General features: G+C 33.4%; 4 protein-coding genes across 5 annotated transcripts; 2 read left to right on the top strand and 2 right to left on the bottom strand.

Annotated features, from left to right (window-relative positions):
- Positions 1-9586: 9586 nt before the first annotated feature.
- Positions 9587-13644, bottom strand: LOC142542331 (hydroxyproline O-galactosyltransferase GALT6-like). The gene is made up of 7 exons (XM_075648920.1): positions 12432-13644; positions 11305-11537; positions 10901-11191; positions 10674-10802; positions 10425-10598; positions 10099-10206; positions 9587-9992 (listed from the first exon to the last, which is right to left on the bottom strand). The coding sequence occupies exons 1-7, from the start codon at positions 13282-13284 to the stop codon at positions 9783-9785; spliced, it is 1998 nt and encodes a 665-aa protein (XP_075505035.1). The 5' UTR covers positions 13285-13644; the 3' UTR covers positions 9587-9782.
- Positions 13645-17314: 3670 nt separating this feature from the next.
- Positions 17315-19295, top strand: LOC142542329 (uncharacterized). 2 transcript variants are annotated; one of them, XM_075648917.1, is made up of 3 exons: positions 17315-18143; positions 18279-18444; positions 19157-19295. In XM_075648917.1, exons 1-2 carry the CDS (start codon positions 17355-17357, stop codon positions 18441-18443), a joined length of 954 nt encoding a protein of 317 aa, XP_075505032.1. In that variant the 5' UTR covers positions 17315-17354; the 3' UTR covers position 18444; positions 19157-19295. The 2 variants fall into 2 exon arrangements, with proteins under 2 accessions (XP_075505032.1, XP_075505031.1); XM_075648916.1 differs by lacking the exon at positions 19157-19295 and having other exon boundaries at positions 18279-19081.
- Positions 19296-19511: 216 nt separating this feature from the next.
- Positions 19512-22182, bottom strand: LOC142542330 (5-formyltetrahydrofolate cyclo-ligase, mitochondrial-like). Its single transcript, XM_075648919.1, has 7 exons — positions 21842-22182; positions 21566-21706; positions 20476-20640; positions 20115-20156; positions 19977-20022; positions 19791-19861; positions 19512-19678 (listed from the first exon to the last, which is right to left on the bottom strand). The coding sequence occupies exons 1-7, from the start codon at positions 22113-22115 to the stop codon at positions 19539-19541; spliced, it is 879 nt and encodes a 292-aa protein (XP_075505034.1). The 5' UTR covers positions 22116-22182; the 3' UTR covers positions 19512-19538.
- Positions 22183-23982: 1800 nt separating this feature from the next.
- On the top strand, positions 23983-26638 carry LOC142542328 (ornithine transcarbamylase, chloroplastic). The gene is made up of 5 exons (XM_075648915.1): positions 23983-24251; positions 24613-24947; positions 25234-25365; positions 25450-25725; positions 26190-26638. Exons 1-5 carry the CDS (start codon positions 24053-24055, stop codon positions 26370-26372), a joined length of 1125 nt encoding a protein of 374 aa, XP_075505030.1. The 5' UTR covers positions 23983-24052; the 3' UTR covers positions 26373-26638.
- Positions 26639-27121: the final 483 nt, after the last annotated feature.

Below are 27121 nucleotides of genomic sequence, written 5' to 3'. Positions count from 1 at the left end.
AAGTCCACTCTAAGTTAGTTCAATAATTAAATTATTTATTATTTGTTCCAAACTATAAGCTTATGTCATAAAGTATGATGAGCTCGTATAAAAAAATAAAGAAGATAAATATTTACGACATGCTTTATTTGATGGGTAATTTGTAGAAAAATACATCTGTAATTATTTTTTTAAGATTCAGTACCTATCAATTTTTTTTTGTATTTTAATACCTGACAATTGACCAACTTAGTTTTTACTACATGTTTCAAACATTTTTACTTTTTTTACCCTTTTTAATTAATAAAAAAGTATATAAATCCCTATTTTTGTTGGTCTATTCTCTTTCCACTCATCATTCCCGATACATTTGGATGACATGTACATTGAATTAAATATTTTTATTTAAAAAAAATTCACAACTAAGCATTGAACTCTTTGAAATACTTAGTTTTACTTGCGAAATACTTAATTTCAATTTTAAAATACTTGATTCAGTAAATAACATACTCAAAATATGTATTAAAACACTGGATATTCGAATATGTAACGAAAGTTCACCAAGTGTTCGTATTTCCAACCAAGATCCATTTGGATGACATGTTCATTTCATTTAATTATTTTTTTGTTTTTAAAAAAACAAATTCGCAACTAAGCATTGAACTTTTTCAAGTAATTAGTTTTACTTGCGAAATACCTAATTTCAATTTTAAAATACTTGATTTGGTAAATGAGATACTCAGAATGAGAATTAAAATACTGGATATTCGAATATGCAACGCAAATTCACCAAGTACTCGTATTTCCATCCAAGATCCATTTGGAAGACTTGTTCATTTCATTTAATTTTTTTTATTTTAAAAAAAATAATTTGCAACTAAGCATTGAACTTTTTCAAGTACTTAGTTTTACTTGCGAAATACCTAATTTTAGTTTTAAAATACTTGATTTGGTAAATGAGATACTCAGAATAAATATTAAAATACATGATATTAGAATATGCAACGTACTTTTCAAAAAAAAAAAGAATAGGCAACAGTAAGTTCACCAAATGCTCGCATTTTCATTCAAGATGCATTTGGATGACATGTTCATTTCATTTAATTATTTTTTTATTGTTAAAAAAACAAATTCGTAACTAAGCATTGAACGTTTTTCAAGTAATTAGTTTTATTTGCGAAGTACCTAATTTCAATTTTAAAATACTTGACTTGGTAAATGAAATACTCAGAATGGGTATTAAAATACTAGATATTCGAATATGCAACGTAAGTTCACCAAGTGCTCGCATGTCCATCCAAAATGCATTTGGATGACTTGTTAATTAAATTTAATTATTTTTTATTTAAAAAAAACAAATTCGCAACTTAGCATAGAACATTTTGAAATACTTACTTTTATTTGCGAAATACCTAATTTCAATTTTAAAATACTTGATTTGGTAAATGAGATACTCAGAATGGGTATTAAAATATTGGATATTCGAATATGCAACGTAAGTTCACCAAGTGCTCGTATTTCCATCAAAGATCCATTTGGATGACTTGTTCATTTCATTTAATTATTTTTTATTTAAAAAAAAAAAACAAATTCATAACTAAGCATTGAACTTTTTTCAAGTACTTAGTTTTATTTGCGAAATATCTAATTTCAATTTTAAAATAATTGATTTGGTAAATAAAATACTCAGAATGAGTATTAAAATACTGAATATTCGAATATGCAACGTAAGTTCACCAAGTGTTCTCATTTCCATCCGAGATGCATTTGGATGACATGTTTATTTCATTTAATTATTTTTTTTATTTAAAAAAACAAATTCGCAACCAAGCATAGAACATTTTGAAGTACTTACTTTTATTTGCGAAGTACCTAATTTCAATTTTAAAATACTTGATTTGATAAATGAGATACTCAGAATGGGTATTAAAATACTGGATATTCGAATATGCAACGTAAGTTCATCAAGTACTCGCATTTCTATCCAAGATACATTTGGATGACATGTTCATTTCACTTAATTACTTTTTTATTGTTAAAAAACAAATTCGCAACTGAGCATTGAACTTTTTCAAGTTCTTAATTTTACTTGCAAAATACCTAATTTCAGTTTCAAAATACTTTATTTGGTAAATGAGATACTCGTAATGAGTATTAAAATACTGAATATTCGAATATGCAACGTAAGTTCACCAACTGCTTGCATTTCCATCTAAGATGCATTTGGATAACATGTTCAAGGACTTTTTAACAACCACGAGGCTTTGAAAGAGAAAAAAGGCTTGGAGCGAAGATTTGAAGATTTTCGGACAATGTTCTTCGAGATAATAGCCCGTGATAGGAACAAGTAGCATAATTCATGGATTTACAATTTACATATAAATATGAAGTCGGATACATGTCGATAGTCATAGTCCATTAGGTCGAAAGCTAGAGGATTTAATAAAACAACATGCAATTCACCCTTGATAGGAAATCTCGTCGAAAGCATAGATCATTGTCGAACGAATTAAGAAGATTAGCGAGGGGTAGGTGAACCGAGATTCTCAACAAATTCATTTCTCATTGAACTTTAATCAATCATTCTAGCTTTATTTATTTCATCATTTAATCCTTGAACCATTTCATTGAGTTTTTATTTAATAATCGTAGTAGTAAACAATCATCTGAAGTATCACTGCTAAAAATTGAATAACTGAGAATAATAATTGAGAAATACAGTCCTTAGAGGAACGATACTCGTACTCTTGTACACTATATTATTACTTGACATCGTGCACTTGCGATTATTTCGAGCTTGAATATCATTAATTTTTACTAAGAATTTTACAATGAAAGTTTTGCTCGATCACTAAGCATGAAACATTTTGAAGTACTTACTTTTACTTGCGAAATACCTAATTTTAATTTAAAATACTTGATTTGGTAAATGAGATACTCATAATATGTGATAGAATACTGGATATTCGAATATGCAACGTAAATTCAGTCATGGTTGGTTTTTCCAACTAAGATTCATTAGAATACTTATTCATGTCATTTATAGAAATGAACACAGTTAATTACTGATCGTGAAGTAAGAGTAAGTTGTTTGTAGATCAAAATAAGCACTTACTTTTAACAAAAATATAGTAGTATACTTGTCCCGGATTAAAAGTAAGTTCTTTCTTTGTATACCGAAATAAATTGTTATTTTTATTTCATAGAGAGTGATGAAAAATGTATTTGTTAAAATTTCAATTGCATTGAAATTGCATCATAATGCATATTAGAAATATTCAGTATTTTATTACCTATTCTGAGTATCTCATTTATGAAATCAAGTATTTTGAAACTGAAATTAGGTACTTATCAAATAAACTAAGTATTTTAAAAGTTTCATGCTTAGTTGAGAATTTGAATTTTTTTTTTACAAAATAGATATCACATGAGAAGAATATGTCGTCCAAATGCATCTTATAAGGAAAGACCAACACTTGGTGAACTTACGTTGCATATTCGAATATCCAGTATTTTAATACCTATTCTGAGTATCTCATTTACCAAATCAAGTATTTTAAATTAGGTATTTCGCAAGTAAAACTAAGTACTTGAAAATGTTCAATGCTTAGTTACGAATTTGTTTTTTTAACAATAAAAAAAATAATTAAATGAAATGAACATATCATCCAAATGCATCTTGGATGGAAATACGAGCATTTGGTGAACTTACGTTGTATATTCTAATATCCAGTATTTTAATACTCATTCTGAGTATTTTATTTACCAAATAAAGTATTTTAAAATTGAAATTAAGTATTTCGCAAGTAAAACTAAGTACTTCAAAAAGTTCAATGTTTAGTTGTGAATTTGTTTTTATTTTAAAAATAAAAAAAATATTTAAATGAAATGTACGTGTCATCCAAATGCATCTTGAATGGGAATGCGAGCACTTAGTGAACTTACATTGCCAGTACTAGAATATCCAGTATTTTATTAACTTTTATGAGTATCTCAATTATCAAATCAAGTATTTTAAAACTGAAATTAGGTATTTCGCAAGTAAAACTAAGTAATTGAAAAAGTTCAATGCTTAGTTGCGAATTTGTTTTTTTAAAAAATAATTAAATGAAATGAACAAGTCATCCAAATGGATCTTGGATGGAAATACGAGTATTTGGTGAACTTGCGTTGCATATTCGAATATCCAGTATTTTAATACTCATTCTGAGTATCTCATTTTACCAAATCAAGTATTTTAAAACTGAAATTAGGTATTTCACAAGTAAAACTAAGTACTTGAAAAAGTTCAATGCTTAGTTGTGAATTTGTTTTTTTAAAATAAAAAAAATTAAATGAAATGAACAAGTCATCCAAGAGCACTTGGCGAACTTGCGTTGCATATTAGAATATCCAGTATTTTAATACTCATTCTGAGTATCTCATTTATCAAATCAATTATTTTAAAACTGAAATTAGATATTTCGCAAGTAAAACTAAGTACTTGAAAAAATTCAATATTTAGTTGCGAATTTGTTTTTTTAAAAAATAAAAAAAATAATTAAATGAAATGAACATGTCATCCAAATGGATATTAGATGGAAATACGAGCACTTGGTGAACTTACGTTGCATATTCAAATATTTAGTATTTTAATACTCATTCTGAGTATCTCATTTACCGATTTAAGTATTTTAAAACTGAAATTAGGTATTTCGCAAGTAAAACTAAGTATTTCAAAAAGTTCAATGCTTAGTTATGAATTTGTATTTTTCTAAATAAAAAATATTTAATTCAATGTACATGTCATCAAAATGCATCGGGAATGATGAGTGGAAAGAGAAAAGATGACCAACAAAAATTAGAGATTTATATAATTTTTTATTAATTAAAAAGGGTAAAAATGTAAAAATGCATAAAACATGTAGTAAAAACTAAGTTGGTCTTTTGTCAGGTATTAAATTACAAAAAAAAAACTGTTGGGTACTGAATCTTAATTAAATCATTGACAGAGGTATTTTTCTCCAAATTACCTTTATTTGATCAGCGTAATAATATTAAAAGTAGCGAGTTTCAAAAAAAGAATTAATTAAATTATTTTTGGGTTGAATTTTACTTAAAAATCTATATTGGAAATTGTATATTAATTTTTTTTTTCAATTTATGCAACCTTTCAAGCCAAGCAAATTTAATTGTAATCTAGCATAGCATAAAGGGCGATATAGTTAAAATTTACCTGTCCATATATTTTAAAATTTTAATTTAATTTACAGAAATCTTTATAAAGAAATTTTTGGTGAAAATTTAACCGCAAAAGAAAATAAATTGTTTAATTTCAGTTGAGATTTCGATCCAAAATTTAAAATTTAGGACGATGTGGTGGTAGGTGGATCGAACCTTATTCTTCTATGTCCCACGTACATGTTTGCTTACATAAGCCAGACCCCTATATTCGCAACGTAAGCACGACCAAGTCCCTTTTACAGAAATACCCTCGGTTCCAACTACTACTGCAATAAATAAAATAAATAATTGATGGTTTCCTACTTTCAATATTTTGTAATTTCGTAGAATTGAAATTTAGATATAACTCGATTTTTAGTTTAAGGGAAAAAGATTGTCTAAATCTATATATATAATTCATATGATTTTTATCCAACTGATATAATACAACTAACACATTTCCTTCATACCTAACAATGAATATTTGGAGCATAAAGTTTACAAATGATCCAACTATGGACAGAATGAGTAACCTAACTATGGGCAATTTAACATATTATAATACAACTTGAGCTCTGATATCATGTTTATATGTATACAGATCATGCGATATGAATTTAAGATTGATATGAAAAAGGCATTACGCTCGGTGTTAAAAAATTTAGAGCCATCGTCTGACCTAATGGTCTGGATTTGTGTTTGAAAATGAGTTGAAACAAAAGCAAAGAAAGTTTTTTAGATTCGAAGAGTATAAGATTTAAGGTTCGTCAAAAACACCTATGTATACCTTGAAAAATCATCAACAATAGTCAAAAAATACTCAGCACCTTCACAAGTGGTTGTAAGATATGAACCCCATAAGTCCACGTGGACGAGATGAAAACGTGAGGGGACCTATGTCTCTCAACAGAAGGAAAGGCAGCTTGAGTTTCTAGGCAATGTGACATATATGACATAGTTGTGAAATGAAGGGAAAAAGCTGTAAACGAGCAACCGACATATGACAAAATCTTTTGTGCCAAAGATCGATGTTACTATTCAATTGAGAAGAAACATTACGAGTGATTAAACGTTTTGATTCAGGAGTAAGTAAAGTACATGATGAATTATTTATTGAATGTATGGGAGATGTGAGAGATGATGAACTTGCAAAGTAATACAAGTCATCTTTAAGTCTATCAATCTTCACTATCCTCGCAGTCAAGACTTCCTGAAATAAACAAAAGAATGGATAGAAAACAACAAAAAATTGGTTGTCTTCTTTGGTGAATTGGGAAATGGACACAAGATTAAAGTTGAAATCGAAGACATGGAGCACTTTGGTTAATGCACAAAATGATGACAACTAAATAGAACCATAATTGTTAACTGATCCAGTGAAAGAGAGACATGGTTAAAGGTTTTGAAGTCGAGTAGAGGTACCTGAAATATGAGTAGTTGCACTACTATCCAATATACGTTCATTAACAGCTGAAATGGACAGCAAACTAGTGATCGTACTTGTTAAGTTTGCCAATGGTGGAGAATTTATATTTGAATTCTCAATGAGTCTCAGAATTTTTGTATATTTGGTATAGGTAAAGTGTGCTCTAGATGATGGAATAGACTGTGATTTAGTAGTAGAGGCAGATGTATCATTGACCGAGTTGTGGGCAGAGGCTCTCATATTCCTTGAAGTGGGCTTAAAATTTTTGTTTTGAAGGAATTTTTGTACAGTGCCCTGGAGGGTAACCAATCAAACGAAAACAATTTTCCTCTGTATGTCCTGGTACAGAGCAATGATCACACTTGACTGGATCTGAATGGTTGGAGGATGAAGAACAAAATGTCGTTGTGGGAGCATCTGTGATTGGTTGGAAAACTAGCACATTCTTCTTGACATACAAGTGAGTTGGCTTGACTCACACAAGGGAGTAGATTTATCAAGGGGATCTGACTTCGAATTGGGCTATAACTGTCATTAAGACCCATGAGAACTGAAGAAACTGAATCAAGTGTTGTTGTTGCTTGTGTTCAACATATACTCTGGATTTGGGACAATCACAAGACGGAGAAGTCACCAACGAAGCTAGCTCATCTCATAACTGCTTGAGTTTCGAGAAATATGCTGAAATGGTGACTGATCCTTGTGATAATCGAACAATGTCACGATCAATTGCATAAATTCGAGAACCACATATTTTGTAAAACCTTTCCTTGAAATCTTCCCAAACACTTGATGCATCTTCCGCGTAGACAAGTCTGCAGAAGATCTCTTTAGAAACCGAAGAAAAAATCTAAGACAATACACCGTATTACATCTCTCCCATTGATACAATGTTGGAGAATTCGCAGCTGGTGTTCTACAAGTGTAGTTGATGAATCCAAGTTTATTCTTAGCTTGAAGTGCGATTTTCATTTCTCTGCTCCAAATTCTATAATTCTCATGTCCAATCAACGAATCGACTATCAGAGACATGCCTGGAGCTTTAGAGGGGTGCAAATACAATTGATCATTGAAGCTTAAGGTTGAAGTCGGATTCACCATGATCACGCAAAAAAAAAAAAAAAACATATGCAATATACATGTAAAATCACTCGAAATCACTCAAGAACAGATCCACCGACCTGTATACTCATCTAATTGTGGAAAAAAATCATCTGATTCCATGTTAAGATTGAAGTTAGACTTGAATCAACCTCAAAAGCTAGCTCAATAGGGAGAGATTGTTCAAGTCCATATATTCAACTCTCAGAGATTTTATCCAATCGACGTGTGACAACTAACATACTTTCAATTTATAAATATTAAAATATTGATTTTTAATCATTTTCGTATGAACGGACGCGTGATGTGAACCTATCGAGAGTGCGAGAGACTGTCTTAAGCACAATTTTCATAATATTACGAGAAAAAAAATCTTTTATGATATATATTGAATCAAAAAACTGTTATAATTTGATATACGTGGCACCTTCCGGCTTCCTGATTAGACTAATTATAAAGTCAGTAATTTAATATCTTGTTTGCATAAAATGGAATTAATTTGAAGCAGTGATAGCCTTACGTTTTGTTTGTTCTTCTAAAAAACAAAAACTATAAAATGCGATTTTGGTCTTATTTGTACGGCTTGTGGGGCCTGATCTTGCCAATTTTTTTTTAAAAAATGTATATATGAAATTAAATGGCGGTGCCTTAATCTAAAAGTAATAAAGAAAATTAAAGTAATTCCAAGATTAGCCGGTTCTACTTGTTCTTGTCCGCTCTAGTAATGTGCTTATACTTAATTAAAACTAATCTATGCTTCTGACATCACATCATTAAAACGCGACATTAATTGATGTGGCGGCCATCAGTAATGATGTCTCGGGACGAAATCAGACAAATTTTCGTGACGAACATTTCCGTAAATTGATCTAACATGAATCTGAACATATATTCATGTATTTATTGGCAATGGTTGTAGAGGTTTATGAAATATTGTATGAGTGGCGATGTATATGTACTGAGGCACGATTCATGTTGAACCAATCTACGGCATAGTAACCAACAATGATGTATGAATATGAATTGAAGTTGATGTTGTGTCAACCAACCATCTACGACTCGACTCGTGATCGTTACGAAATAATGAATAATATTCTGTCCTCAAAGTTTGTCTAGGGAACTGGTTTGGGGTTGATCAAATTTTAATCAATTATTTCAATGAATTCGGAATAATAAAAATGAAAATGGATCCATCAAATTGATGTCCGTGTCACAATAATATATTGGATGAAAGAAAAGTTGATGAATAAAAAAGTACACCAATTGTGATCCTTTTAAACAAGTGAAAGGTTACTTGTCCTACCTTGGTAATATATAACTTGGAACCATCGATTAAGTCAAGTTGTTTGGATGATGCGAGAAAAGCTAACGAGTGACGAGATGTATGGATACATCTAATTTATCACACTTTATATATCAAATGCAACAAGGACCAAAACAAGTGATCGGACATTCTTTCGGTAAATAACGAAAAGGCCCCACGGTAGTTTCCATTGCCTAAAATGTCATTTTCTACTCATATATCATCATGCCACCATTCCCACATTTATTCAACCACTTGCCAACTCTTGGCTTACGCATCAATTCAATCATATGTTCTACAACTTGGAAAAATACCACAAACAGTTCCCACACCAGGGAGATCTTAATATTTTTATGGGGCGTATAATCCGAGATACCGATAAGGGACGGATCCACGACTCGAGAAAATCACGCGTAAAATTACGTCGGTCTAAGTAATCGGACAGTATGAAGGATTCACTGGAATATCATTATATAATGAAGATAAAAAAAAAAAAAAAAACTCTATAAACCCCAAGTCTCTTCCCTTTTCGTGGAAGAATTTTTACACTGTAAGTAAAGAAAGAGGCGACGAGATATCAACTGCACATATTTCACACTATACTTCACATTATTTTTCATCCTCGAACGAAAGAAAAGAATGACACGGGAAAAAAGAAAGCAGGAAAGATTAGTGAACTTATTTAAGCCTTTGAACAGCTCCAATCTATTCAGTCAACCGGATTTACAAATGTGTTATCTCCACTGCAAAATTTTGCATCGATTTCAAGTGTCATCTCATGTTGCAACACATAGGCTTTTCTTGATGTCTTAGTTTGTTCCAAAGACAAGTCATCTGCCTTGGAGACTGGTAATGAGCCGTATAATACTCTTCTATGCATCCAAATTGACAAAACTTTAAGCTATGTACGTATTCCACAGGTCTTGAGCTATTAAATTTCTCGACCCACATTCCCATGCTAACATCTTCCATTTTAAACAACTGCACATTCAATAAACCGTTGATGGTTGCTTTCGGATGTGAAATTCTATTAGAGCCGACATGGGCAAGTGTGAAATCTTGAAAAAGATGGGCCAATGGTATTTACCCTCAATTTATGTTTTTCAAATTCCGAAAGAATGAAGTTTGCGATATCTGATGAGATTATATAGCCTGGACCGTTGGCATAAGGTGGATAATCCTCCTCTGGCCATTCCTGTATCGCAACAAAAGAAGTGATAATAATATCAGCCTTATTGCCATAAATGCTTTTATTAAAGCATGTCAAATTTCAAAAAACCGTCGGCATATTACTGACAAAGCTCAAATAATTGAGGATGATTCATGGAAATACATGCGCATATTAATGACAAAGCTCGTGTTACACCAGTATCAACCGAAAAAGCCAAAAAAAGGAAAAGGTTTAAATGGTACCTCGTATGTAACTGCCCATTTACCACTACGAAGGGGCTTGTGATAGTAATTTATGTTTCCCATATACAAGCTAGTGTTTGCAGGCACCTTTTTTGCTTCCATAAATATTGTGTCTACTCTCACAAATGTATCATCATCGCCTTTCATGATATAATTAGCAGATAAAGTCCGAGCCTGCAAGTGCATGAATTGAATTGAAATGGAAAAAAGATTCTCAATTCTCAACTTATCAGGGAACGCATTACTCACTCCATATGCACAAATAGCAACAGTTTTCATAACCACGAGATCATAGTTGTCCATGTATGGTACTATTACAATGTCTCCAAAAAACTCGGCTTCTTTCTTTATTTCAGCATTAAGATCCTTTCTTGCATGCTGTTAAAGATTAGTTTCAAGAATAGCATCAGCAACATTAGACTTGAGAAATCAAAAAGGAAAAAGTTATTTTACAAGAAACCTATCATTTTTGCTACCAGGGCAACAAAGAACCGAGAGACAACTTTTGAAGATTTGATCAACTCATGCTGCATCCAAGACTTTCTCATCGTCATACGTTCAGGAAAGTGGTTGCCTGCTGAAAGGATACCGATGAAAAGTTCTGCTGGCTTATCTGGAATAGGAGGGGCCTTCCATCTGCCAGAGAAATCAAGATGTTTATGAGGAGCAAAACTCGGGTGTGAGGTGGGCAACGAAGCAGCAAAAACTGAATGAACATCAATATCTCCATTCAAAGTCAATCCAGTGGCATCCTCGATGGCAAATCCCTATAAACATTAAGTAAACTCTTAGACATGGTCTCATGAATATCAACACTAAAGTTCAGTGATAACATGGTCATTTGAATATCAACACTAAAGTTCAGTGATGAGATACTCACTGTGTGATACGGGAATGAAGTGATATGCCTCCCATCAACGTGGACATGGTAACCCTCAAAGCCGATACTAAGAGTTAGAACAAAGAGTTTGTTTTCGGCAAAAGGAAACGGCCAATCAATATCCACCTCTTTAGTTCTTCCCATTAACCGATTTAACCACCAAGCTGTCTTTGATTTCTCTGCCCCATTCTCATTATCACGAATCCATTTGTCACATTTCACCAGCCCATCAACTGCAGAAAGCCAACAGAATTAACCAGGAATCACAGCAACACAACGGAAGTACTGAATATACAGCATCAAGAAAACACAATGCAGAACGGCTACATAACAAATTTATGTGGCACAAGAAAGCAACAAAATTATGATGCAAACCTCCAAATCTAGCAAGACGAGTCTCCTGCATCCTTTGATAGTTCATAATTAGGAGATAAAAAAATTGGTCTTTAGGAATAAATTGCCGCTCAAGTTACATGTAAAATGTCCCTAATTCTATTACGCTAAAACATTTGGATATAAAACTGTTAAAAAGCAACAATTCCCACAATGGAAGTACTGAATATACAGCATCAAGAAAACACAACGCAGAACAACTACATAACAAAGTTATGTGGCACAAGAAAGCAACAAAATTATGATGCAAACCTCCAAATCTAGCAAGACGAGTCTCCTGCATCCTTTGATAGTTCATAATTAGGAGATAAAAAAATTGGTCTTTAGGAATAAATTGCTCAAGTTACATGTAAAATGTCCCCAATTCTATTATGCTAAAACATTTGGATATAAAACTGTTAAAAAGCAACAATTCCTCTGTTATGAACTCACGATCAACACCTTGTGACCGGAAGAAAATATCCCTTGGACACGAGAATGTGACACTTACCTTCTGCACACAAATACCTTGAATGAAATGGATTGATACTGTCGTTGCTCCACCTAACAGCTGGTAACTATGATTTCTTTTCGAACTCATCTATTCATTCAAGCTATTTTAATCAAAATAAATTTCTGATAATTATAAATTTCGTCAAAAAGAAGAATGAAATTTACTATTTGAATCCAAAACCATGTAAAGTTATCATTCGCAAGCAAAGAACATCGATCACAAAGAAACAACCTCTACTCACCTGTCTCCTCATCAGCCCGTGATTGCCAACCTTCACACCTATGTGATGTACCCCACTGCATTCTATAACGAGTATTTTGTTCAATGACAGGCTTCCCACTCCAATCCCCCTTCAACCGTGGATTGAAATGCAGGATCCTAGGGGGGTCCTCCCCTTCCACAGTCTTAAGGCCTAGCAACTCCATCACAAACTGCGAAACCATCACATCATGTCCTTTCCTCAACACCGAAATCTTAGTATTGGCCTCCTCGTGGGCTAATTTTGGTTTCCCCACCACTGTTATATGTGATCCCAATGTAAGCCCACACGGCAACACCGCCATTCTCCCATTTTTCGAAAATTCTTTGCCAGATATTGTCACTGAAAGAGGGCAATCCTCACCCTTAAGGCCACTACTATTGGTAGGAGTGTTATTAGAACTAAAACTTTCATAACTACTATTCTTTTCCATTAATTCGAGCTCTTGCCAGAGCCTTCTGCCAAGTTCAAACGCTTCGCTCGCAGACTCCGAAATCCTGGCAGCGCTAAAATTCAAGCCAGAAACAAAAGTCTGAGAAAACTCGGTAATTATTCTCTCGGGTCTATCTAATTGAGGCACATTATCAAGGGGGCGAACGGGAGCCACTTTTTCTTCCAAATTTTCCGCGCTTTCAAGCACAAAAGTTTTGGGATTCAATAATCCATAACCATTATTAGAGAAACCTTCGAACGAAACCGAAGAAAACCCATTGTCGAACAAAAAAGGCGCTTCAAAACTCACCAGAAGTATATACAATATCCCAAACACAACCAACATCAGAATTGATCTTCCCCTGCTCAGCGAAAAGAACGCTTCTGAAGTCGCTCTCTTCATCCTTCTAACAACAGTTCACAAAAACAAAAAAAACTGAGAATATAGGCGCCAGCTCGGGCTTAGTAATAGCTGGTATTGATAATCACGAAAACCCAAGTAAAAACTGGAATCTTTTTTTTAGAGAAAAAAAAGGGTGTCGTTTGTATGATCTGTAGAAGTGCCAAATAATTCAAGCGGAAGTAAATAGAGACGTTAGGTCAGCAACACAAAGCTTTATCCACGTCTCGACCGATAGAGATACAAGAGTCCTGTATGCCTACGTAGAGAGAGATAGAGGAGACGGTGATGAAGGTGAAATTCTGGGTTTGTCCCAGGGAATCATCTCCTCTCCTCTCCTCTTGTAGCAATTCAAATTGAAATAATAAAATGCATATAGATATATTAAAATATTTAGATACTTCCGAGGAATTAGCAGAATTCCGTTATTTATTATTATTATTATTATGAGAATGTTTATTGTGAGACGATCTCATGAATCTTTATATGTGAGACAAGTCAATCATACCAATATTCACAATAAAAAAGTATTATTCTTAGCATAAAAAATAATAATTTTTTATGGATGACCCAAATAATATATCCGTCTTACAAAATACGACATGTGAGATCGTTTTATACAAGTTTTTGTCTATTATTATTACTATATAAAAATCCGTTCCAATTATATTTCCATGCACATCAAAACTAAATAGAATGAAAATCACGTTAGTCATGTTAATTATACAGTGTAAAATATATATATCTAGGTCGTCCGAATAAATATTTGTAGCTACTAATCAAGTAAATTTCTATTATTATTATTATTATTATTATTATTATTATTATTATCTATATCTATACTATTTTATTAAGTTTGAGACACTTAAAGTAACTAACTTTGGTGTCGTTGTCTGTTTTAATAATTATATATTAATAAAATGTTAAAATTTTAATGCAAGTTATATGTAATTCAACTGTTAGAGTCATATTTTTTAGTGTTTAGGGTTATAGGTTCAATTCTCACTGAGATCATTTTTTTATTCTTTTATTTTTCATTTTATTTTTAAATTTATATATCAAAATTACAGTGTTGTCCCTCATTTTTCTTATAGTTATATTTTGATCCTCGTTTAAATATAAATCAAATGAATTATAAAAAATATTATACAAGCACGCAACGCGTGCATCGGTACACTAGTTATTATAAAGGTTGTGTTCTATACGTAATAAGCTTTTGTATTCTCATTAAGGAACATTAAATTACTTTGGATTTGTTAACAAATATCAATTTATTTTAATCAAACTATAATTCTTGATAGCTCCATACTTGGTTTTAAAAAAATCGAGAATAATTTCCAACTTGTTAGATAAGGTCGTCACTTTTGTAAGTGGGCTCAAATTCCAGCATCATCTTTTCACAAAGTGCAGCCCCCACTCGAATTCCAGGTCTAGGATAATCGATGGTTTCGGTTTTAACAAAATGTGGAAATGATTTTGAAATCAGTTTTATTCCGATTCCTAGAGACTCCTCTTCGGGTTCTGATTGTTATGACATTGATCAAAAGTTAATTGCTAGCCTCCTAAATTATGACATCCTAGAGCTAAAGTTGATGGAGCAGAAATGAGCAACAATAAATTTATTGTTCAGTTATTATATAAAACAACATCAAAAATCTTTTCCTTTTTTTTTCTTTCAACCTAAATTATATAAATCCAAGTAATATTCAAACACATTTATTTGGGACCTTAAGAAGTCCTCACGGGCTACACTCATCTATAAATTAAGATTTCATGCACACACATGACGTTCGCAGTCGTTTCTATTCGGTGTGCATTGGGTAAACCATCGAATTAGTGCAAATATGCAATAGCCTACAAACCAATATGTGTCACAAGCTCGCTCGAGAATATGTTAGTTGGAGGAATCGAACTTTTGACTATTGGTCAAGTGATCACTTAGTCCACTAACTCGGACATCTCCTTGAGCTATATTAAAATCATAAAAGATGTAAATTGTAATGTAGCCAACTAGATTTATGATTGCTATTTTATTTTATACCATAAAAATTGATGAGTGCAAGAATTACACTTAAATTATATGAGAATCTATTTGAATTATGTTAGTATCAGACAAAATTACGCGTGGTATTTATTGTTTTTGTGTCGTGCAGGAGATAAAACACTATTAGATGATTGATGACGATTAGGGGCAATTTTGATGTCGAGCTGTTGATGCACGAGAGCCACTGTGCGAGGGACAAACGCCACAGCACCACAAAAACAGCGTCGCAGCTCTAGGTTGCCGAACTATCAGCGCCTAGGCGCTAAGGAGCAAGCGTCGCGGCGCCACACCCTCGACCAACTGGCGACAAGCAGCGCCGCGGCGCTAATGGCGGCGAGAATCAAACAAATGGGCTCGAATTTACGGCCCGGACGAAAAGATAAAAAGGTAGAAAACCTACAACACAGGGGACGACAGTTTTTGGAGCAGATTTCACACGGGAGACGAGAGGACACACGAGAAGAAGATCTGGAGTGCAAGGATTGATCACGAAGACGAAAAACGACGAATTTGGGGACATAGACACCACTTTTGATTTGTTATCTGATTCCTTCACCTTTATTTTCTTGTGTTGCGATGTCCAAACCTTCAAACATGTTTTGTTTTTGTTTAGATTTCGTTATGAACTAATTTTTCATTCTAGAGGATGATGTAGCTTCGTTGATACGATAATTTTGACTTGGTTGTTGATATGATCGATTTACTTATTGCTTAATTGTGTTTCTTTGTTTTTATTCGACTTCAGTTTACTGGCCATAAATTGTTTGTTGTCTGATTAATTCTACAACTCGGGAGAGGGACTAGGATTATAGATCATTAGAGACACGTCGTTGAATGTTTATATCGTTCGGAAGGCGTATAACTCTAGCGAGACCTAGGTAAGAACATCGTTTGCAATTATCATTTAAACTTATATTCTTATTAGGAATGTTTGAATCGAAGTTTGAATGATACATTTTATTCGTCAATTAGAAAAGATGGAATAAAATAATTAAGTGTTCTTGATCATTAAATAATTTGAATTCATGAATATAAATTCAACCGAGAATCGTTATCGTGGAAACTTAGTGAAATCACTGCTCTAGATATTTTCTCTCGTTGATATTTTCTCGATTCAATGATTAGATTAATATTTATTTGTAATTAATTCACTTACAGTAAACAAAACATTTTATTGATTCTTCTAAATAAAGTCGTGACTATTTTAATTACAGTCACTGGTCAATAAAATGATATCTTTATGTGTTACTTTTTAGGTTGTGTTTAATGATTTACCTTCATTTTGGCACGTGAGGTCTACATAAAAATTGTCTCCAACATATGATAATAAATATGAATAATTCGATATACACTTAAGACAACACTTTGAAAATCGTTGCTCAAGGACAAATGAGTGTCTGAATTTGAAGAAGTGGATTTTTGATTGAAAATATATATATGTATTGAGTTTTGGCTTGTATCTTTTAAGTACTATTGTTATTATTATACTCATCAGTTTGGACCACAAAGCACTACTAAAGATGAGAAAGAGCCCACCATAATTGTAAATTGTCACACATTATTCATTTGTGTTCGACATAATGTCGGTGTTTTCGTTCCATTTTTTGGCACATCATGTATCACAAATTCCACGAGTCCCACAAAATTTTACCTAAAACTTATAAATAGCTTAAATCATTCAATAATATATGACATTGCCAAAAGTAAATGTATTAATTAAATACAAAAATTTATGTGAGACGGTCTCACGGGTCGTATTTTGTGAGACGGATATCTTATTTAGGTCATCCATGAAAAAGTATTACTTTTTATGCTAATAGTATTAATTTTTATTATGAATATCGGTAGGGTTGACCCGTCTCACAGATAAAAATTCGTGATATCGCCTTTAAAAGTTAAGAATTTATTATAGAACATAATAATTGAAATACTTAAATATTAATTTAGTTATAGAACAAAAAAGTTGATGTATTAAATGACGAGCATTTTATTCCGCAACCCCACACTACTTTCATTATTGTCTGTAGAAATGGCACACAACAGCCAGAGGCGCATCGCAGCACAAACCGACCCCAAAACATCCATGAATCCCTCACTCAAGAAGCACCCCAAACCCACCCCCTTCGCCGCCTGCGTCCCCGAAGTCCACCACCACCCAATCCCAGATCCCATCACTATCCCTGCTTCCACTGTCGAGAACATATCTTATCGCTTCTCCAAGCTATATGCAAATCACAAGAAATTTGGCTCCAAATCCTTAGGCCCCTCTAACCCGCATCCTCATCCTCGACCGGAGAACCATTTCCGACAAAAAACCTTCACCGTATCCCCGGTTCTGGACACATCTTGCACGACTTTGACCAAGTCAAAGAGCCACCATGAAAGAAACGATTTCCCAGTTTCAAAAATTGAGGGGGGAAATCATTTCAGCTCAAGGGCCAAGGTGAAAGAAAAGGATAAAATCAAGAACCCATCAAATAAAGACCAAAAGAAACCATTTTTGGTGGAGTATGACGTGAAAAAGGCGTCCCAGTTTATGACTAAGAGTCTAGAAAGAGACCAAGTTAAGGGATTTCATAAAGGGTTCGATGGGAGAAGGTTATCTGTGTCATCTCTCCCACTTGATAATGGAAGAAGAAACAAGTCAGTTATCGGCTCACAGATTGACCTGTCTGGTTTCTTCTCTTGTGCTGGTGTGAGAGTTGTTGCTGTTGATATGCCTCCGTCTGTGCAAATTCATGCTGTTAATTGTGCAAGAAAGACTCATGATAGCTTGGAGAAGTTCACCTCCAAGTCTCTTGCTTTTACACTTAAAAAGGTAATTAGTCATAACTTCAATCTTTAAGATGTTGGACTTTGATCATTAATTTTTCTTCTTTCAATTTTTATTGGTTTATTTCCTTAAATACATATTGATCGGATAGTCTTTGTTATTATTTTCTTGTTTATGCAGGAATTTGACGAGGCCTATGGACCTGCTTGGCACTGTATAGTGGGGACAAGTTTTGGGTCATTCGTAACCCATTCAGTTGGGGGATTCATGTATTTTTCTATGGATCACAAGATATATATCCTCTTATTCAAGACTACTGTACAAAAGCAGATTCAAATTGAATGAGGTGATATCTAATATTTTCCTTTTAGCGTAGACAGAATTTTGGAATGATATTGTCGCCTCCTCGTTATTGGATTATACATGGTAGTTTTACTTGGGAAAGAATTGGAACATTTCATTGTTCGATGTCGTTTACCGCAACGGAAACAACCAATATTTATAAAATATGGTATGAGAAATCATTTTGGAACACCAATGAAAGAAACGTTCTGGATAGATGACATGAACTGGATATTGGCATGGCCCATGGGTACATGTGTTTTTGGGATCATATGATGTATTGTTGTTATGAGCATCAATTTTGATCCGTATTTTGGATTTCGTTTATCACTTGGAACTTCAAGAATTGATGATTTGTCATCTTTGGCATCATAGAAGCCATATGCATCCCTCTGAAGCTAAGAGCATTTTTCATTTGGTGCTTGATTAGAGAGACAAACCAATATGTAGATACTAGATGAATATCAACGTGTATGTTTAAAGCTTTTATTGTTTGATCCGTAGATTCTGAAAATGTTAGAATTGGCCTCGCGAGTTCCTGTGAAGGTATATCTTTGGCCATTTACTTGGTATGATCAAGTGAACAAAAAAAGTTCATTTAATTTTCGAATTGCATATCAGTACACATGTTTATTGATGAACCTCATTTTTTTTTTTTATTGTGTTGGGAGTATAGAATAGCTAATTCTTATTTAAGATACTCGCTTTACTTGCAGCCAGCTACTTTGGAATCGGACCTGAAAACTTAAATGCAAAATCTGAATTACTACGCAAAATGCATCACATTTTTTTTCTCTCTGGATAAATCATGCAAGGCATGGGATACATTCATGCTGAATGAAATTCTGCGTACATCATTACTACATCTAACAGACTCGAATCTTCAGCCAAAAACTAGATATACATAAGAACGTCTGTTCTGTTCTGTTCTGAATCATGTGTGCTGTCATCTCTCCTAAAATAAGGGAAATTTTACCAAGTTATTTGAAATTATTGATGAAAATTCTGAGTAGAACACCAAATCAAGGAGCATTCAATAATCTCCCACTCGCGAACCAAACATATTTTGTGGCCGATGCGAAAAGAGTTGCATCTTTGTCAGGAACAGAGCGCACTGGCGGCAGCTGGAGTGATGGGGATTACACCAGAGGAGGACACAAGCGCATCCACAAAAACATCATTTGGAGTGATAGGTATAACGCCTTCTTCCATTATTTGTGGTGAATAAGAAAGAGCAACTATACATGAAACAAAAATATGTCCCACTGAGTCAACAATATTTTACGGTATGACAGCCTTGTAGCTCAAGTTGACAATGTATTTCCGAGCATAATGTGTAATGAAACATACCCAACAATGGTTTCTGCCACTTGCGTTCCTCGGCGAGTTCTTGATATTTCGTGAGGAATGTGTCGTAATAACTTTATTTTATAGGAACATGAAATTGGCACAGAACATTAAAACCGTCAGAATTTAAGAAAATGAAATACAAGAACCAAGAACTAAAACAAAACCCATGTCACAAAGGAGCAATACCCTCCACCACGGCCCAATCGTCGGCCAGATTTATCAAAAGCAAGTCCTGTAGTAGAAAAGGATGCCCGAATCAGATCAAATTCAACAGAGTTAAAAATATCTGGACTAGAAGAAGTTGGGCTGGAAGAAAGTGCTTACCAGGTAAAAGGAACAAGTCTACAGGTTCATCAGCTAACATGACTGCAAAAGAATAAAAGAACAGAAATTTATATGTAATTAGACTTTAATTCCCTGTAATTTTAGCAGCCAAAATAAATCAATCAAGCGCAATATTTAAAGTTTGACAAAGAAAACTAGCTCTGACGAGGACTTATAGAATTAGATCAGATTATTCAGCACTCTCATGTTTTTAGTTATTTGACTAAGTGTACTTTCAAGGTCCTAGTTATTTACAAATAAACTGACGTTCAAAATGGATAACCAATGGTGAACTACAAAATTCAGAGACGAATTCATAAAGTTTCAAAGAAACCTTGTTTAGAAAACATGCAAGAATTACCATCTTCGAGCTTGTTTCCCTGAGCATCAAGGGGAGCTGGTTCCAATATGTTCATTGAATTTGCAATTAGATCGTCCATAGTAGAGATGTTCAGCATCCTCATATGACTGTTCTTGTCTTCTACCCTCGGAACATATAGTGTCTTTCTCACCTGGTACTGACCATCTTAAAATTGAAAAAACATGAATAAAACTCTTGAGCAGGAACGACGGGTATAGCTCCTTTAAATTAAATAACTGCAACAATGTGCAGATACCATAATTTGATGGCCCTATGCAACACATGATCATTTTTTCTAGATCTGACTTATTCTTCACTAAGATATATAATCAAGGAAGCTTGGACCATAGGGTATTTGTGATGATCCTATATGTTTCACCAAAAGGACATCATCAAACATTTTATGCTTAAAAAGGTATTACAAACTGCACATGTTGCTCATAAATCTGATATCGTATCCATGTAGATTAACCATATTTGCTAGAGGCCTAAAGAACATTGAGGAGCTCAGGCACCACAGAGAAGCTCCAGACAAGGAGCACAACTTGTCTAAACGATGTACACTAAGACATAGCATTGTAGAATCGAGATGCTTCAGAAAAGTAAGTTACACGACATCCAAAATGAACAACCGAACCTCTATAAGACAAATATGCGTCAGTGTATAAAGCACAATGTATTTCACCACTGCAACCAAGGATGGCTGTAATCAAGGTACACTTACAGCCAAGGTATGCGCTTTTCTAAAAGACTGCACCTTGGCTTATGTCTTGGTGCTGGAAGGTATGCCGTGTATACTTTTAATAACTATGTTATAAATTAGACCCTTAAAGGTTATTCACATATGCTTGGAGAGACAGTCAGACACCTGCTAACTCATATTAAACCATGTAAGTTGCTAGTTCGTGTGGGTTAAGATATAGCCTGAGGGATCAAAACGAAATTAAACCAAATTTGACGATTAAAAGAAATATGCAATATACCATCCCAGATATAAGGAAGATCTAAATCAAGTTATAATCTTTTTCTACAATATATCATTAAAACGAACTTTTCGAAGCAGCAAAGAGTAATTCATCAAAGTAAATACCTTTATCCGTGCTTTTTAGGATTTCTAGCAGGAGTTTAGAAGTATCCACTTCTCTTAAAGCAGCACAAGTTATATAAGCACATAGTCTTTTACATGTCTTAAACCATGGAGATTCCAATACAATTCTCTGTATTGCATCATCTGAAGAAACAAACAAACCAAGATAAACACGAACCGATGTCATTAAGAGATCAAACAACGGTGAATAACAAGATTCAAGAACCAAATTATGCGTGTGTGTGTATCAAAATCTATGGTCTTTGCACGAGTTTATACCTTCTCGAGATCTGAGGATGGGATCCATTGACTTGAGTTCCTTCTTAATTTTGAAACGAAGAGACTTCTTCAGCTTGAAAGTGGTATCCAAATCAATGGTGGCGCTCATGTTGGAGAAGGATGAGGTGGAGGAGGAGCGAAGGTTAAGGTGAAGAAGAGGGACGGAAATTGCAGGGGTCTTGGTGGGCAATGGTGGAGATGGGGCAGCCGCTAATGCGCACGGGTGGGTCATCCGTCTTGCCAGTCTATGGAAAAAGAGGCCCACTATGGTCATTTCGGAATAGAACCATCACCTGAATAACCAAATATATTCAATAATCTTGCAGTTTCAAATGTTTACTATATAGTTTTGTTACGTCGGTGAACACACGAAAATATATCAAAATTGTATATTAAATAGATGAGTATTATTTCGATAAGGTTTAGATTTTTTTTTAGTTCTTGAATACTAATATAATTGAGTTGTTTTAGTTTTGATAGACATATAAGTATTTAGTGTTGCAATATTTTTCCAAATATAAAAATATTTATTAACTTGATCTTTAATCAGAATCATATTTTTACTATCATTGTGATATCTATTTTAATATTACGAACCTTAAAATGGTAAAAATAATATGGTTAGACTATTATTATTCAAATTAATAAAACAAAATAATATATATATAAATATCAATTTTAAATTTTTTTAAAAACAACTATAATTTCTAAAATTTTGATGATGTCTTTTGAAATTATAAAATTCTATACATAAATTACGTCTTTGAAAAACTAGCAACAAGTTCTATAAGTATTCATCGATGGAAATTTGTTAGCGCATCCAACATGAAGGCTATTATAATATTTTTAAAAATTTATTTTTCTAGCAAATTTTTTTAAAAACATAAGAAAATTTTACAAATTTATAAATAATTTTAAATAACTTAGATGTAAGAATAATTTGTTTCACAGAAATACGATTTGAATTCGTTTAGAATCTTCATTTTCAATCACTTTGATGTATAAAAAAATAATTGTTTCACACAAAATCAATTTAAACTCATTTTAATTCTTTTTGAAGTGTTATATTATGATATACAACAATTATTTGTGTTTGTTATGCTTAAGGTTTTACGTGATTGCTCATTGACACTCACGTCAGTGCAATCATTGCTATATCTATCATTCGCTTAGTACAAGGTTTTGCACGGTTGATCACAATTATAAAAAAAATAAAAGTCGTGTGTTTTGGGTAACAATAACAAATATAACTTTTATCCTAAAGATAAAAAATGTTTAAACTAAAAGATTAATCTTTCAGTATCATTCAGTTTTGTTGATAATTTTTCGGAAGCATCAACATTGATTAATTCCAGTAGCTTAATATTATATTGTATTGTAAAAAAATAACAAAAAAATTAGTTATAATAATAATATATATATATATATATATTTTACACGAGTAAACTAAAATATCTACGTTGTTAAGTATATTTTTGGTCTATTAATTTACTGCTTAAAATTTTTTATGATCTCTAAGTAATTTTGTTCAGCAGTGATTTTTAAAATTAATATAAAATTAGTCATCGTTATTAATTTGATGTTTAAAATTAACTTTATATATTTTTTGGTTTTCTTTAAAAGTCCTAATAATCAAAACATTAAGTTAAAAAATTCAATTGAGATAAGTGTTGAGGTGGAAATAAATCAAAAAATTAATAATTTTTTATTATACTGACCAAAGAAAATCATTTAGTGTCTCGCAAATTTAATGAACAAATCCAATCTTAGGCGTTAATAAGATCAACATGCTACAAAATCATTTAGCCAAGAAAACTTTAGAATTATCTTTTTACCAACAAAAAAACAAAAGATTAAAATTGAAACATACATTTATCGATTTTATATTATACTTTAGTGTTGAATTTAATTCACTATAAGATTTATGTTATATAAAGTAAGTAAATAAATTATTTTAAGTAACTTTAATTAATTCTTTAAATAAATTAAATCATCAGTAACTAGAATAGAAAAATTACGTAATTCATTTTCACATAAATTTAATATATAAATAGATTATAAACAAAAATTGACAAAAAAAATATTCATAAAAAAATTGCAGATTCCGTGAGGTTATATTTTAATTAAAAAAAAACCCGGTTTATTTGCATTTTCCCACCGTCACGACACGCTAACCTAACACACTCCTTCAGTAGCAACTCCTTCATTCAGATGGCGGCGGCGGCCATTTCTTGCCACCTCTCCTCCATTACGTCGCCGGAGGCAGTTTCAGTTTCTTCAGCGTCTTCGCTCTCGTTCACTGCCCGATCTCTTTACCCAGCATCCGGTGTCTTCGTTCCCTCACCGGCGATATCCCGAGGAATCTCGTGCCACTCACTGTTTTCTGCTCCTTCCTCCGTCGATGGAAAAGGTTCGAAGTTTTATTTTACTCTTCTTTTGTTGTAATTTTCTGGTATGTATTATGTTCTTAAATCTTGTGTTTGCTTGAAATGCGTCTGAACGGGAGCCGTTTTGATTTCGTGCTAGCCTGTAAATATTTTGGTGGTAATGCAGCGGGAAATTCCGTCTTACTACTTTGCACCAGGCACTGGTTCCACTTATCATGATTGATGACCCTGATTTTTTAATTCCAAAATATTATATTACCTTTGCCATACTGTGGGATGTAAGCATCTTCAACGGAAGCACATTTTATCCATGCTTTTACTACAATTTATTATAGTGTTTGTTGCTTAAGGCTTCTAATATATGCATTTTGTTTGATATTTCAGCTAAAGAAAGTCTGAAGGATTTCCTTCACATCAGAGACTTTGACAAAGACACCATTTTAAAGATCTTAGATCGAGCCAGGGAGGTCAAGTCGATGATAAAATCCGGAGACAGGACATATCTTCCATTTAAAGGGAAGACAATGGCAATGATATTTGCTAAGCCATCCATGAGGACGAGAGTTTCATTCGAGACTGGATTTTATTTGCTTGGCGGGCATGCTCTGTACCTGGGACCTGATGATATCCAGATGGGTAAACGGGAAGAAACTCGTGATGTTGCCCGCGTTCTTTCTCGCTATAATGATATCATTATGGCTCGAGTTTTTGCGCATCAGGTATGCTGGTGTTGTTTCCTTGATTAAGTTCATCTAGTTTTTTCAAGCGCTCGAATGTGCTCTTCATTGGCATCCATCGATTTTCATGATTCAGATGTTGTTTCGAACCCGAGCAGCACCTGGTCTGGTTAACTGGCTTTGTGTTACTCTCTGACATGCTAATCCGATCCAAGTTTCGTGGCTACTAACATGACAGCATACATTTTTGTTTGGTGGCATTTTCAATTATTGATGGTGTCTTGATCTAGGTCTTGTGAAATGATATTGACACTCATTCTTTATGCAGGACATTATAGATCTTGCAAAATACTCTTCTGTGCCCGTGGTCAATGGGCTGACTGACTACAACCATCCTTGTCAAATAATGGCTGATGCACTCACAATCATAGAACATGTTGGTCATCTGGAGGGAACTAAGGTTGGCCTTATAGGCTGTATATGGCCATTAATTCTGAATTTTGAAGTTATTGACGTTAATTTTTTGATATTTTCCATTATTCAGGTTGTTTATGTCGGCGATGGAAACAATATTGTGCATTCTTGGTTGATGCTGGCATCAGTGATCCCTTTCCACTTTGTTTGCGCCTGCCCTAGAGGTTTTGAACCAGATGTCAGGACGACAAAAACTGCAATAAAAGCTGGAATCAGCAAAATCGAAATAACTAGTGACCCAAAAGAGGCTGTAAAGGGAGCTGATGTTGTCTATACAGATGTTTGGGCTAGCATGGGACAAAAGGAAGAAGCTGAATACCGCCGTAAAGCTTTCCAAGGATTCCAGGTATGCAACTTGCAAGAAAATTTATATGGCCACTAGGTCATGCACCGGTTAAATTACTCTCATTGATATATCGTAGGCGCTAAGTTATTGGTCATCTGAAATTTACTTCACGAGTGTAAAAAGTCGACATATCTCCATGACAGCGAGGGTATTACGATATCTGTCTTTAGTCATGTTGCTATTGTGTGGAATTCTTGTTGCCATCTAGGTCAATGATCATTGCGAGATCAGTATATAGTATGGAGTTTGAATGTCGGATCTATATCTCACTATCCATCGGTTTTAATATCGGGTTGCTCGTAAAAAGTGGCATCTTGAACGTAGTTGTGTTGAGCAATAAAGGTGGCACCTTGAACTTATTTTACTCATCTAACAACACATTCTTTTAGACAAATTTTAAATAACAACATAATCGATAGATTTTGTTTCCTCCATGCTGTCATGAACTTCGAAAACTTTTGTAGGTGGATGAAGCCCTGATGGAATTGGCAGGTCCAAAAGCCTATTTTATGCATTGTCTACCAGCAGAAAGAGGGGTGGAGGTCACTGATGGCGTTGTCGAAGCTGCAAACTCCATCGTTTTTCCCCAAGCAGAGAACCGGATGCATGCGCAAAACGCGATCATGCTTCATGCTCTTGGGTTGTGAAGCGGTGGCAATCAGCAGAAGACATGTTTTAAACTTCTTCTTCTTTCTATCCTGGCGCCTCCATCCTATAACTTAGCTGCGGGTCTCTCGTACCCACCCGCTCTCTCTCGTGTGATGGAAATAAAATAATCAACGTTCTCTGGTTCGATTTGAGTCAATCTTTGTCATGAACGAGATCATCGTAATCATTAAAATGCCATGGGATATGCAATGCAAGAAAATCTATGTTCAATTGAGGCAATGAACGCACACACATTCTTGGGGTGTCCCCTTTTCTTACATAGGAGACATGAGACGAAGTGGTGCAGATAATCCGATGGTGTAACTATTGTCGTATTTGAGAACTAATTTGACATACAAGTGCATAGACATGATATATTTGACTTGAGATTAAAAAAAAAAAAAACTAATGTAATTAGTGTCAAAAGTAATACTCAAACTAAATGCTTATAAATTGGTATCAGTAAAAATAAATTAAACCAAGAAATTAAGCTGATACATAAATTTATAACATTGTCATTTAATTTCAAAACTTGTTATTTTGTTCTGTACAAATTTATTTTAGATCAAATTGATAAAATAGTGATTTGGGGCCATAAATCTTAGATTTTGATGTTTTGGCTTTTTGGAACGAAAAATAGTAGAATAGTCTTCTTTAAAAATAAATTTTAATAGCATTTTTCTTATAATCTTGAAATTTATTACTTATTTAATTTCAAATAAGTATAATACATGGAAATTTATAAATT

The sequence above is a fragment of the Primulina tabacum genome, chromosome 4, assembly GCF_025594145.1.
Source record: "Primulina tabacum isolate GXHZ01 chromosome 4, ASM2559414v2, whole genome shotgun sequence".
Taxonomy (NCBI): domain Eukaryota; kingdom Viridiplantae; phylum Streptophyta; class Magnoliopsida; order Lamiales; family Gesneriaceae; genus Primulina; species Primulina tabacum.
Note: the sequence above shows the minus strand (reverse complement) of the source record. Positions and strands in the feature narration are given on the sequence as shown.

Coding starts and splice junctions, on each gene's coding strand:
- LOC142542331 (XM_075648920.1), bottom strand. CDS start 13,284: ATGAAGAGAGCGACTTCAGAAGCGTTCTTTTCGCTGAGCAGGGGAAGA. Junction 10,599..10,673: donor TTGCTATTTGTGCATATGGA/GTGAGTAATGCG, acceptor ATGCACTTGCAG/GCTCGGACTTTATCTGCTAA. Junction 9,993..10,098: donor TTGAAAAACATAAATTGAGG/GTAAATACCATT, acceptor TTGAATGTGCAG/TTGTTTAAAATGGAAGATGT.
- LOC142542330 (XM_075648919.1), bottom strand. CDS start 22,115: ATGACCATAGTGGGCCTCTTTTTCCATAGACTGGCAAGACGGATGACC. Junction 20,641..21,565: donor CCTAAAAAGCACGGATAAAG/GTATTTACTTTG, acceptor TTCAATTTTAAG/ATGGTCAGTACCAGGTGAGA. Junction 19,679..19,790: donor GTGGCAGAAACCATTGTTGG/GTATGTTTCATT, acceptor TTTCATGTATAG/TTGCTCTTTCTTATTCACCA.
- LOC142542328 (XM_075648915.1), top strand. CDS start 24,053: ATGGCGGCGGCGGCCATTTCTTGCCACCTCTCCTCCATTACGTCGCCG. Junction 24,252..24,612: donor TTCCTCCGTCGATGGAAAAG/GTTCGAAGTTTT, acceptor TTGATATTTCAG/CTAAAGAAAGTCTGAAGGAT. Junction 25,726..26,189: donor AAGCTTTCCAAGGATTCCAG/GTATGCAACTTG, acceptor AAACTTTTGTAG/GTGGATGAAGCCCTGATGGA.
- LOC142542329 (XM_075648917.1), top strand. CDS start 17,355: ATGGCACACAACAGCCAGAGGCGCATCGCAGCACAAACCGACCCCAAA. Junction 18,144..18,278: donor TTGCTTTTACACTTAAAAAG/GTAATTAGTCAT, acceptor TTGTTTATGCAG/GAATTTGACGAGGCCTATGG.